Source organism: Urocampus carinirostris, chromosome 14, assembly GCF_059441175.1.
Source record: "Urocampus carinirostris isolate Australia breed hairy pipefish chromosome 14, RoL_Ucar_1.0, whole genome shotgun sequence".
In the NCBI taxonomy this organism is placed as follows: domain Eukaryota; kingdom Metazoa; phylum Chordata; class Actinopteri; order Syngnathiformes; family Syngnathidae; genus Urocampus; species Urocampus carinirostris.
The window spans coordinates 29,505,599-29,519,587 of record NC_142362.1 but is presented as its reverse complement, the minus strand read 5'-3'; the positions used below and the strand labels follow the sequence as shown (position 1 = coordinate 29,519,587).

The 13,989-nt window shown below is 37.7% G+C and overlaps 1 protein-coding gene and 1 pseudogene across 1 annotated transcript in view; one reads left to right on the top strand and one right to left on the bottom strand.

Moving 5' to 3' along the window:
- LOC148353141 (vang-like protein 1) overlaps positions 1-13,989 on the top strand; it is a 59,112-nt gene that overhangs the window by 6,938 nt on the left and 38,185 nt on the right. The window contains exons 2-3 of the mRNA XM_088353036.1: positions 4,267-4,477; positions 8,310-8,481. Coding sequence (XP_088209162.1) covers positions 4,416-4,477; positions 8,310-8,481 — 234 coding nt within the window. The 5' untranslated portion in view covers positions 4,267-4,415. The remainder of the gene's footprint in view (positions 1-4,266; positions 4,478-8,309; positions 8,482-13,989) is intronic.
- Positions 9,500-9,648, bottom strand: LOC148353142 (U2 spliceosomal RNA; annotated as a pseudogene).

Below are 13,989 nucleotides of genomic sequence, written 5' to 3'. Positions count from 1 at the left end.
TTTGTTTTACATTAGTGTCACTTTCTGCACTCGAGCGCACGCATCCCCACTCATGCATGACCGGACGTCATGCTGCGTACTACTGTTTACGTCTCCAAGGAAAGCTTAGCTAGCATGTTTGGATTTTTTTGGACAGTGAAGTGCATCATAAGTCCAACTCGGTATTATAATAAATATTAATGTCAGTTTGTAAGTGATCGTTTTTCTTTCCCTGTGGCGGCCATTTTTTCCGCCTGGCCTGGTTCAATGCCACCTCTCTTCTTGGCCCACATTCGGCTTTCTGTTGTGATGTGTCATTCTGGAACTAAACGGCCTTATGAGCCAGCTCTTGGATGTGATCGAGGGGACTCGGCTCCGTACCAATTAAGAGCCGGTTCCTTTTTCCTGGGATTGGGCAACATGCATTTTTGTCCATCGATTTGCTTTTGTTCACTTTTAATTTGCTGAGTATCAGAAAGGTTAAAAACTGCTTTGTATTTTATCCTTTTTTGCAGATCTGTAAATATTTTAATTGATTTTTCCTGTGTTTGTTACGCAAGAAATGTCAATGTTATTCCTTTATTTCATAGTTTATTTGTTGTTGCACGGAAAGGTCAACATTTTGATTGACATTTGGTCGTGTGTTTTTCGGAGATTCTGAGTTGCTTAAAGCTGCTTAGTATATAAATAAATAAATATTTTTTTAAAAATCACTGTATAAAAAGAAACCAAATGCTTTTATAATTTAGTAGAATAGTATATTTTTTTTGTAAATGATTAAACTCAGTTTGCGCATTACTTAAATTATAATCCGTAATATACTTTTAATCATTTTTTGCTGGCCTTTCCTTCTTTTTTCTTGTGTTTTTTTTCTTCTCATTTGTTTTCTCTTTTAATGTTTCCTTTTTCCAAGCTTTGTTTCATGCTTATTTTCTTCCTCTGTCTTTCTTCTTTGTTTGTTTGGTATACTGGCTTTTTGCTTTTTTTTTACTTTTTCATTTCTTTTTCCTACTTTTGTTTTTTATTCCTGCTTTGTTCATTTTTTGCTTTTTTTCTTCTCATTTTCTTCTTTTGTTTCATTTTCCCTAACTTCGTACTTCTTTTCTTCCATTTGTTTCTCACCTTTTTTATTTAACCTTTACTTCTTTTTTCTTGAATTTTTAATTTATTTTAATTTATTTTTTCTTCTTCTTTTCTGATTTTTTTTCTCAATTTCCCTTATTTATTACTTCTTTTGATTATTTTTCCCTAGTGTTTTACTTGTTATTTCCTTTCTATCATCTCGTTTTTTATTTGATAAATTTTTTTGAATTTTGTATTTTGTTTTTTGTTTCATTTATTCCGAGCTTTTATCTTTATTCTTTCTTTCTATCTTTCATGAATAATGTTACATAATGATTGGTAGTACATGGGATTAAAGCAGCAAAACAATCTGATGAGCTGTTTGATAGCCGAAAGAGTCGGTTTTCTGAAAAGAGCAGGAATTCCCATCACTAGCTCTCTGGGTGGAGGGGGAAGGGGTGCTTGATAGAGGGTTAGAGTTGTTAATCAAATCATCGTTTTATTCAACAGAGTGTGACGCCAGGCCATTGTGAGCGTCCTCAGCGAGTCAATCTCCCAAATCTCCCAGTCTGATTGATTGGTATTGCCTAATTGCCTCCACCCCCAACTCCTGGCTTGTGGGGCCACCATGGCAACAAAAGATGCTGCAGATGTCGTCGCAGATGTATGGAGGACCAATCTTGCCATATGTAGAAATAGATGTATAAAAAATAGATGCCTACAAATGTACGCAATATATATACATGCACACATGTGGATAAGCGGTCCGATAATGGATGGATGAATAGCCAAGAGAGTGTTATGTTTTGTTTTTTGGTCATTCCTGCTCCCCGTAGAATTGAAAATTGTCATCCAATCAGATTTCATCATAATTATTGCCATGTCAATCAAATTTGGACTCTAGGGTATCAGAATTATTAGCAGTGATAATGTAAGTAAGTTCTGTTACTACTGTTTTCTAAATTGTTCCTAGGATACCACAAAGAAGGGGCTTGCAACTGTCATAAACAGTTGTCATGACGACAAAAAAATAGACAGCCAAGTAAGGAGTCGTGGAGGTTCGCAAATGGCAGGGACACTCTATGATCATTCATTTCAAATGAATGTGTCCGTTCCAGATGAATAAAACATGAGTGTCATTAAACGTCACGCCTTCCACTGCCTAACATCTGTGCCTTTTTTTCGAATTTAAATTGATTTCCTTTGTCTCGACAAGTCAGAATGAGGGTTGTGATGTCAATGCTCATTCCAACGTTTTACAAAACTACAAAATATGTGCTATTTATTTCTTTTATATTAATTTATTTCGGAATTAAAAAGAAAAAAATGAACAACAAAGGTTTTGAAGCAAACAACATAACATAGACCAGGGTGTCAAAGTAAAAAAGATGGAGGGGAAAAATAGGAAATTAAGCTATTAGCCGAAAGCTGGACTGGTCGAATGTTGAAGATTTTTAATATGGCGCACAAATCTAATGAGCCTAAGAGAACCTACTAAAGAGCTAACAATATAATCAAATAAGTATTCCAATATAAATAAAGCAACATTTTATAAAAATGCGAAATACATAAACTAAAATAAATAAACTAGAATGGCTGTACACCATTAGACCTGCGTTGAGACACAGTACCATTTTCAGGTGTTATTTCCCTTTTTGGGCAGGGTTTTTTACCTCTAGAGTGACCTGCCTGATTGCTTGTAGAAAATTGTGATAAGACCTGAGAGAGGAGAATGTCGTTCTAGGAAAAGCTGCTGAGTCAGCAGAACCAAAAGTGCTGGGTTTTTGGGCATTTTTCTCACATATAGGTCAACCCTTTGTACTGTCTGTAAGACATTTAGTGGAAATTGAATGTTGTTCTGGTCTGGAAGAGGGGAGTGTATTTTGGAAAAAAAAAACTACTGAATCAGCAAAACCAAAATTTCAAAGTCAGTTTTTGGGCATTTTTTTACCCCTGAAGTGACCGACTTGATTGCTTGTGAAATATTGTGATCCGTGCCAAACTTGTTTCGATCTGGAAGAGTAGAATGCCTTTCTTGGAAAGCTGCTGAGTCAGCCAAACCAAAAATATTAAGGCAGTTCTTTGGGCTTTTATATTTAGAGTAACCTGCCTGAATGCCTGTAAAAGATGGTGTTGATATTCAATGTCGTTCTGGCTTGGGAGAGTGGAATGTCTTCCTTCGAAAAATGCTAAGTCAACAAAGCCCTAATTGAGTACTCAAATTTTTGGCATTATTCACATCTAGGGTAACCCATCTGTCTGCCTGTAAAATATGGTGTAATATTCATGTCGTTCGTAATAGTGTGACATTTCTTTTGCTGAGTCATACAAATAAATATATATTGTGGGGGTGAAAAAGCCAGTATTTTTTTGGCACTGTCTGAGGTCTATATTTTACAATTTTTCAAAAATATGCTAAAACTATTCCAAAGACAAAAATAATAGCCTTTATCCATTTTGTCATGTATTTTGTCATTTTCTTATTTGTCATATTTTTGTTGTGTACTTTGTAATGTAATTTTTCATGAATTTTGTCGTGTATTTTGTCTTGTATTGTGACCTTTACTTTATTGTGTATTTTGTCATTTATTTAGTCGTGTACTTTGTGATCTATACTTTCATGTATTCTGTTGTGTCTTTTGCATCGTATTGTGACCCATACTGTACCATGTCATTAGGTTTGTCATGTAATTTGTCGTGTATTTTTCACACCAAACTTTTTTTCAAACGACTGGGCGGGTCAATCTGGCAGAGCGAATCACCTATTTGGTTGACCAGCATGTGCACCAATCAACTGCAATGTCTTTCTTCACTGATCAACCAATAGGTGAAAAGCTCAGGCAAACGGGTCGCCTCCTCATTTGGATAACACCTTATGTTGTGACAAAATACACATCCAAATACAATACAAAATACACAACAAAATACATGCCTAAAATACATGACAAAAGAAATACAGTAGTAAAATAAATATATGACAAAGTATGTGACAAACTGCAAAAATAACCTGCGGTTATAGCATATATCTAGGTTTATTGTGATTTATCTATGTGTTTATATAGTTCCATGGCATATAGTTGTAGGTATTTATGAATTTACACATTAATTTCTACATCTGGCAACATCTGTCCTCCAAACACCTCTGACCAAAAACTGCAGAGCTGCAGAAATTGTGTTTGACCTAAGTTAATTGTGTGCTTACTTTGTTTTCTTTCTTTTTTTCAGGTCAGCGCGGTTGCCACAGAAGTCGTACAAAGTTGTAGTGAGCAGCTTCGGATCCCCGAGCCCTTTTACGTTTTACGGGCTTGTTTCCATAGCAACCTTGGCCGAAAGCCTCAGCCCCGTCTTCCACAAAGACAAAGCGACCCCCACCGATGGACACCGAGTCGACCCACTCGGGCTACTCCAGCCGTTCGGGGAGATCCAATCGACATGGGTGAGTTCTTGCAGCCTCACTTCTGCCGTGATCATAAGATGCATTGCTCAAAGGCGGGAGGGGTGAAAAAAGACAGAATGTCACGTGATCTCGGACAGTCACGGCTCAGAGGATCTAATCGCTGATGTGCTCCGTCTGGCTGGCAAATTATTTGAGTTTAATCTTAGCTAGCCTGGTAAATTCAAATGAAAACATCTTAATAATCCAGTCCAATTTCTTAAAAGGGCACTGTGTATTATTTAGAGCAGGGGTGGGCAAACTACGCCCCGTGGGCCACATGCACCCTGTTTGGTCTTTTCAACAAGCTGCCAAATATGAAATGGTCAGAATACATATAATTGCAATATATATAATTGTAAACGAGCTACCAATAATAATAATAAAAAAATAGGGTGCCAACTTTGTTAACGTTGTGCCTTTGCTTGTCCGAAAAAAAAATCCTATGAAAAAGACACAAAATGACTACAAAACTAAATCTAAACCGTAAATACAACAAACTAATATTGTATATTATTTTGATTTCATTCTGAGAGAAAAATATTACAGAAAAAAAACTACTACAGTAACACTATGATACAAGAATAGTAATACAACAATATTACAGCAGAAATATGACAACAGTACAACTACAGTCATATTACAAAAATTCTAAAGAAATAATAGAAAAATATTTGATGTATTTGAAGTTCCCTAGTCTCCAAAATGACCCTTTTTCAGACTGATATCAAACTGCAATCTATTATTTCTCTAATTTTACTACGTCTTAAAATAAATTTCCTTATAAAAAGAGTAGTAATACAGAGGCACATAACGGCGGACAATTAGTTTAAAAAATCAAACTGTACTGAAAATTAGCAAATTCTCACCAGTCACATTTCTAAAATTGGTTTATTTTAATATGTTCTTCTGTAATTTCCAAAAACATTTCTTTCATGTTTGTAAATATGTCGTAATGTCCCCATAATTTCTTTTCAAGAAAAATATAGTTTACAATGTGTTCCAATTTGAACATGTTTTAAAACTACTACTTAAAGCAAAAAAAAACAAAAATCATACAGTAGGAAAGAATGACACAGTTTTTTTTTCAAATTGAATTATTGCCCATCTGCTACATTTGAAAAGTTGCGTTCATTTTCCGTATTTTGCAAAAAAAAAAGGTTTAAATATAGTGAAATGAAAATATATATTTAAATTCTTATAATTAAACAGTATACTATTAAAATTCCTGCGATTGGCTGGCAACCAATTCTTTGGCTGGTGTGCCCTGCCCACTGCCCGATGATTGCTGGGATGGGCTCCAGCTGTCACGAGGCGTGGTGGCGTGGAAGGGGTGATCGGACCAGAACAGAGGCAGGAGGCAGGAAGGGAGAACTCATACGCGTTGACGATCCATAAGTTTTATTTAATAAAATAAAAGTCGCCCAATACTCCGGGGCAAAACAGAACAATACAGAGTTCCTCCGGCACGAACTCAACAGGACATGGCGTAACAGACTAAAACATGACAAGGCATAACAGACTAAAACAGGACAAGCATAACAGACCGGGATTGTGTATAGAAGTAATGTAATGAACCAGCCACCGCAGAGCCCACAATGCAGCCTTAAATGGCAGACACACAATTAGTGGAACTGCTACAGCTGTTGCCCCGAGGGCGGGGCAGACTGGTCACCAAGGCGACCGTGACACCAGCACCCCCGCGACCCGACTGAGGATAAGCGGTGTAGCTAATGAGATGAGATTAGATGACTATAAAATTCACCAATTAATTTTGTATTTATCTTACAAGAACAATACGTTTAAAATGTGCCTCAAACTACTACATGTATTTCAAAAAGCACAAATAATACTTATTTTAAGAAATATGTTTTTATTTATTTATGTTTTGCAAAATAAAAAATAGGTCAAAATATATTAAAATAACAAATCATAAAATGGGTTGTATAATTTAAAAATATGTAATAAAACTTGAAAAATCAATGTTTTTACTTCACAAGAAAAATAAATAATTCCTTAAAACTTAAATGCCCATCATTTTAAATACTGTTAGTTTGAGTAATTTGCATTTATTTTACATGATATCCGTGTTAAGTTTAAACCTTTTTAGACACTCAAAATAAGAAGAGAAGACGTCAAAGGATCTTGGACTTACTAGGGGGACAGGGGAATAAGGAATTCCCATCCCTACCCTGAGCCCTTTCTTTTAATAAATAATGTGTGTGACAAAATGCAAGTCAGTCCTAAGGGCTGTTGAAATGAGAAAACAGCAAAATAATTGGACAATAATGACAATAATATAAATAGAGCATACTAATCAACACAACAAACTACAGTGGGTAATAACAGTGAAAACAAGCCGAGTGTTTTGAAGGTGTCCAATAGTAAAAATAGAAATTACCATTTACTTATTCTTCCCTCGTTTTCATATCACTGCACAGAAACGATAAAATCCAAAAATCAACTATTTATTTACATTGTACACGATGAACAATTTATTTTAACAATAAGCCTCACCTAAAAGAAGCTAACACAATTGTCGGCTATCTTTCTGTTACAGATACCCCCCAAAAAAAAAAAAACTCACAAGAGGCTTAGAAAGAAAAATGACACAGTTTGATCACTTTGATTCTCCGTAGTTTGCATTCCACCTTGTGCTTTTTATCACTTGTTTTCAGTCACCAGGGGTCGGCACCCCGCAGCTGCCGAGGGGCTCCCTGGTACTTTTCCAAAAATATTACCGCATTGAAAAAAAAGGGAAAGGGAAATATATTTTTGTTTTTATACTGTTGTACGATTTCTACGGGAGGACAAATATGGCACAAAACACTTTTCATGTTTTCCAATGTCGTAAATGAGAAGAATAACTATAGCATTTTAACTAGGGGTGTAACTAAGGTACGAGAATGTAGATCAGCTCTATGGGTTGACGGGTGGTTAGTGACGGCTTCAAAATGTTAACTCACTAGTATCGGGTTGTAACGAGACGGGATACAGGTTGTCGCCTTGAACTCCTGCCTGGAGAACTTAGTTGCAATGCAAATTCTAGCGCATTCCTCCTTCGCTTATTTTCTCTCTCATGTGTCACCAGTGTTAGAACCGAGCTGTACAGGCCCAAGCCTTTTAAAGGGGCATCGTCACAAGCCAAGCAGGTGGCTGTTTTTTAAAAACACTGGCGGGAGTGTGAACGGTCATGAAGCTCAGAGGTAAAAAGTCAAGTCACGATTTTTTGTATAGCCCTTAATCACAAGGAGTCTCAAAGGGCTGCACAGAAATCAAACAATAACTGTATTAATATAATTATATTTAGTTTAAATTAGTTAGTTTAAATCTAATTGGTATGAAGGCATGCTGCGTTTTATTCTTTTTTTGCCCAGACGGGGGGCACTTTATGCCGTTCCATTTTGTTTATGATTTTACGAATCCGCAAAATAAAACTGATATCAAAATATTATTTCTTTATTGCATTTTCTTCATTTGATCAAGTCATGAAACATACTATAATTCATAAATTTTGTCATGAGGTTAAACTTGAGGTGGTATCCTACAATAGACTAGTCATCAATCTCCACAAGTGTGGTGAATCTAACTTAGTCATTTTGATAGGAGGCTAATATAGCTAATATACATTATATAGTTTATATAACGCTGTCATTTTATTGCAGCTCTAGACACATTCGTTTTTTGGTCCTATACGGCTATTGAACCATTTTGGGTTGCCGACCCCACACACTCCACTGACCTCTAGCGGTCATGTAATACACAGTCCGATCAACAAAGCTTTCAGTTTGCACTTTGAATGATAAAATGTCCTTTTTTTTGGTCCTGCACTCAGCGAGCGTGGCCGTGAACGTCACAAGGCCTGCAGCAGTAAGGACAACAACCGATCGGAAAAGGCCGTCATCATCAATCCTCCAGAGACATCGTCCCAGGATTCACCGATTCACAATGGCGAACCGTTGCCGGGCGAACCCTCGCCGGGAGCGGACCCTGGGGAGGACGGACAGGTATTACTGCAATTGTGGGCTTCAAGCACAATACTGTAGTACCTCATTATACAATCACCTCCAAACACAAGAATTTCGATATACAGAGGAACCTCTACTTACAAATGTCTCTGCATATGAAAGTTTCAGGATAAGAAGTATCTAAACGCGAAAATACCATACAGCTCCCAAAGTTTCCCTGATGTAAACAAACTTGCTTATCGCTTAAAATATGTCCAGTAAACCAGTAACGCAGTAACCCAGTGCGCATGTGGCTCCAGGCATGCTCTTTGTGTCACCGTCACAGTTCAGGGTTGAGAGACAAATCAAGATAGCAGGGAGGAAGACACAGCCATCATTCAGCCCAAATTAGAGACATTTTATGCAAAAGAAATCTTTCCCCGCATACGACGGAAAGTTCAGGCGACGAACATTCCCAGATCCTACCACTAGAGATCGCTCACCGGTCATGACCGCTCACCGCCAGCATCAGTTCATTCCAGTTTCAGCATGAAGACTACTACTACAAATAAATTTTATGGAAAAAAAAACATCACAAACACTTACTGTACCTATTTACTCATAGTACGACAGACTATGTAGAAAAACAAAAACAGTCACATGGGGTGAATATTTTAGTTGACAGGTAGGTAACATTCCTTCATTGCATAGACTGTCTCCGTGGTAATAGTTCATAATAAACTCACATATCATTTCATAAATATCATGTTATTTATCTTATTACTGCATTGTTTGTGTTTAATTACTACTTGAAGGAGCCTTTAGCGATCAAGAAATTGTGTTTCATAGCTATTTATGATCAACTTGGATGCATTTGGGATGACGGCAACTGATTAAATTATTTCATAGCATGAGGGGGTTTGGGGGTTTTAAGGGTTATTTAGCTTGTTCATAAATCATTATCCATTATCCGTTATCGGTCAGTTCATAATACGCTACAAAGTCTAGGAGCCGGGACACTTACTCTCAGCCAAAAGGCCAAGCTAAGGTCCTAGCCCTAAAGCCTTGCTGCGATCATTGCGAATGCACCGTTCCCGGAGGTACTGCAATACCGGGCCGTTGCGTGGAGTGGACAGAGCAAGCTCCTATGCCATCTCCGAGTTGCAAAAATCAAAGATCATAGCTTTGTGACGGCCAAAAATCTCAACCAAACGGTAAAGATAAGGTCCTAGCTTTACAGCCTTATTCGCTCATTATACGAACAATTCGAGCTATGAGCAGGATCCTGGAGCGAATTAAGCTTTTATAAGGAGGTCCCACTGTATTTAATCCCGGTATTACATTTCAGCAACATATACAATAGTGTCAACAGATCACAGAGGATTACAGTTGCTACTGCACAGCTTGACCCGTATATTACAATCATATATACAGAGTGCCTTTTTTCATTTTCTGTCTTGTAACCATAGCAACAATGATTTCTTTTTTTATAGCAAAACACCCGTAACGCAATTTAACCAGGAAATGCTTAACTAGCTTATAGCACACCAACCTTCAGTCTCTCGGTTTCTTGATGTTATTTTAAAGCTAAAATTTTTTAATTGAAAAAGTATGAAACTCTGCATGCCTTCTCGCCCACAGAATGTTTGTCATCACAAAGGTTTCCCGGTGCCGGGTTGACGACGTACAAAAATTGATGTTATAATGTGGCAACTATCAATGCTTAAAGGGACAGCAGTCCAATGTTTTTTATTTGTTTTGCAGTCTTTCAGAGCTAATCTATAACTTGGTGAGGTTTTTCAGGCCCCTATGATAGGTAACGTATTTTTGCTTATTATTCAAATGTATAGCTTTTTTTTCAATGAAGGAAGTCCTTTACCTCTAAGAGGCGCAAAATAATACACACTGTCCCTTTAAGACTATTATTGGGTTCAGGTCTTATGCAGCAAATTATTGTTGGCATATTCAATTGGTTGATTGTGTTTTAATCAAATAATTAATTATCAAATCTAAAATATCAATAAAGCACGAAAAATACAATTAATACAATAAAAAGTAGTTTAAAAACTACATTTAAAATTAATGAGATATGTAATGTGTTTGTATTCATAACTGTGCCTTGAGAGTTTAATTCATATCTTAACTGAACTTAAGCACACTGAGGTGTACGCAAAAAATAAGAATCCTTGGTCTCACTATTGCCCTCTGCCATGAGGCAAGGGAATTGCAAGCCTCACTCATTGCGAGCACAGTAACATGATAGATAATAATTGTATTAATATTATTCATAACACAAAGTGAACATTTAGCAATTTTGGGAAAAAAAATGGTGATGTTAAATGAAAATGAACTTTAAGAGAGCTGTATGGAATTTGGAACTTTATTACTCGCTGCTGCCATCTCATTGCTTGTCTAATCATTGCAGCCTTAGTCAGCTGTTTCATATTGCTCGTGCAAGTATGTGGATTTCTTAGACGCACTTGAATAAACTTTTTTTTCATATGTCTTGGGGTTTGGGTTGGCGTTTGGACTCTTCATGCAGCAGGTCTTTCAACCATTTTTAGGCTACACTAACAAATACAAAAAACACACCAACAGAGATGAGCATGATATCACCTTTGAGCACTCCCCTTAGCCGCCATTCCTCCTACCTAATGTGTTCTTCCTGAAACAGCTTTGCTAAAAGTGAGGCAAAAGAGTTAGAACCAGTGGAAAAAGCCTAAGCCTTTTTTTTAACTCAGTTGGGTATCATTACTCATTCAATGCCAGATGTTTCCATCAAACAGGAAGTGCCGGTGCCAGCCAATTAATGTTGTTTTGATTTGGACCATTGTTTAGTAAACGATAGTTGAACAATGCTAAGTTTCATGAAAGTACTCGTTTTCAAGAAGACTTCTTTAAAAATAAACAGCTTTTTGTGGATGGATTCATTTCAAGCAGAACTTTCACTTTGTCGTTTTTTTTTTTTTTCATTTGTGATACCTCCAATATCAAAACAATGCTTCCCATACACACAGGGTCACTTCAATATCAAAATAACATAGTATTGCAAGAACACTGAGCTTATACATGCATGAAGTTTGCAACAAGCTTCGAGCGCCCGATTTTTCTGTTGATGAGATATCCGTGCTACACTTCTGCAGGCATGTGAATACCAAAAAGTTTCAGGCGGGTTTAAAAAAAAATATTTCGGTGTAAACTTAGATTAGTGTTCGTAGCGCCAGCTATGATTATTTCAGATTGGGACAAAACATTAGAGTGTTACCTTTCCAAAGAGAACAAAATCATCCCTATTCTTTTAACGGTTCAAGAACAGCCTTTAATTAACTTTGGGTTTGTCTTGGATTAGGATTTTAGGGGTTAATGGTCACAACTGAAATATAAGACATTCAGGCGAGAATGCAGGTGCCGCAGTGATGTAATAGCATCATTAGAGGAAGAAAAAAACCTTGCAAGTCTTTGCTAAGAAATTCCAAAGCTCGACCTATTTTCCATCCTCCTGCCTCCTCCGAGACAAAACACACATTCCAGGATGTCACGTGACTCATTGGCAAAGCCACCACGTCGTGTTCGTGCTTTGGGGGTGTTGTAAGGTAATCTGTGCTGGTGGTGACCCCTGCAAGCCTTCCATTACGTTCGGCTGATCATCCGCCGCCGTTTTCTTGATGTTTGGGTGCAAATCCAATTAAATCAAATGTATTTGTTAAGCACTTTTCCAGCCAATTAATTGACACTCAATAGTCCTTTAAAGAAACTTTCAGTTTTCACTAAGACAAATCCCCTCCTTTTTCACCACCCAACAACCCAGAAAACTTAATACACAGACACATAAAATGGTTAATGTAGTGTGATTGATATGACACCTAGCGAAACCCCCAAAAGAGGACCATGACCACAGAAGAAGTGTTATTGAAGCTTTGATTTCCTTCTCTGTATGGTAAAATAGTACATTATAATGCATTGAGACCATGTGCCAATAAGTTTGCAATGGTTGGTTGGTTGGTTGGTTGGTTGGTTGGTTGGTTGGTTGGTTGGTTGGTTGGTTGGTTGGTTGGATGGATCCCTTAACCCAGACCTGGGCAAATTACGGCCCGCGGGCCACATCCGGCCCTTTGTACGTCCCTGTCCGGCCCGCGTAGGACCAATTATACACCATAAAAAAAAAATAAACTTTTATTTTGAAATTTTATTTTGACTACATATACACGTCATAGACGTAGCGCCTTCACGCGCGTATACACTTGAGTGAGTGAAGGTGATACTGTTCGCCAGGGTACCCTTCAAGATGTCGGCACACCCCAAGAAAAGAAAAGTTGATAACGAATGCCGTGTTTTCAACAAGACATGGACTGCCAAATATTTCTTAACAGAAATTAAAGGTAAAGCAGTGTGCTTAGTCTGTGGTACACAGGTTGCTGTGTTTAAAGAATATAATTTGAGTCGCCACTACACGACCAAGCATGAAGATGAATACAGAAACCTGTCTGGTGAAGAGCGTGCAAGAAAGTCTGATGCATTGCTAGCAAAACTACAAACCCAACAAGGTTTTTTCACTAAACTTCACACTTCCAGAGATGCAGCCGTCAGGACAAGTTATGTAATTTCTCATAAAATCGCCAGAAAAAGTAAGGCATTTTCCGACGGAGAGTTCATTAAGGAGTGTTTATTGGACTCTGCTGAGCTGATATGCCCAGAAAAAAAGGGCGCGTTTGAGAACGTTTCACTCTCCCGACGCACTGTAACGAGGCGGATTGAGGACATCGCGGGAAATTTAGAGCTTCAGTTGAAGAAAAGAGCGGCCGACTTTGACTTTTTTTCTCTGGCTTTGGATGAGAGCTGCGATATACGTGACACCGCCCAGCTGCTCATCTTCTTACGTGGGATAACCGCAGACTTTCAAATCACGGAGGAGTTGGCAGCCATGCAGTCAATAAAAGGGACAACCACAGGTAATGACTTGTTCAGAGAGGTAAATGCATGTATGGACATGTTAGGACTGAAATGGGACAAGCTTGCAGGTGTGACAACAGATGGTTGTCCAAATCTTGTCGGGAAAAATATTGGACTTTTAAAGAGAATGCAGGATAAAGTGACAGAAATGAACCCTGATCAGAAATTGACATTTTTGCATTGTATCATACATCAGGAAGTGTTGTGTAAGACAGTGTTAAAAATGAAACATGTTGTTGATTCTGTCACTAAAATAGTTAACTTCATCAGAGCGAGAGCTTTAAATCACAGACAGTTTGTTGCTTTGTTGGAGGAAAATGAGGCTGAACATGGTGACATAAGCTATTACTGCACTGTTAGGTGGCTCAGCCTTGGCAAAATTCTGAAAAGTGTCTGGGACCTGAGAGACCAGATTCAGGAGTTCTGTGTTCAGAAAGGTCATGACGTCTCAGAACTTTCAGATGAAGACTGGTTGGCAGACCTCGGATTCACTGTGGATGTGACTGCACTAATGAACGAACTTAATGTCAAACTGCAGAGCAAGGGCCTTTTTGTGCATGAGATGTACAGTGCAGTGAAGGCTTTTATGAGAAAACTGCAGCTTCTCTCAAGCCAAGT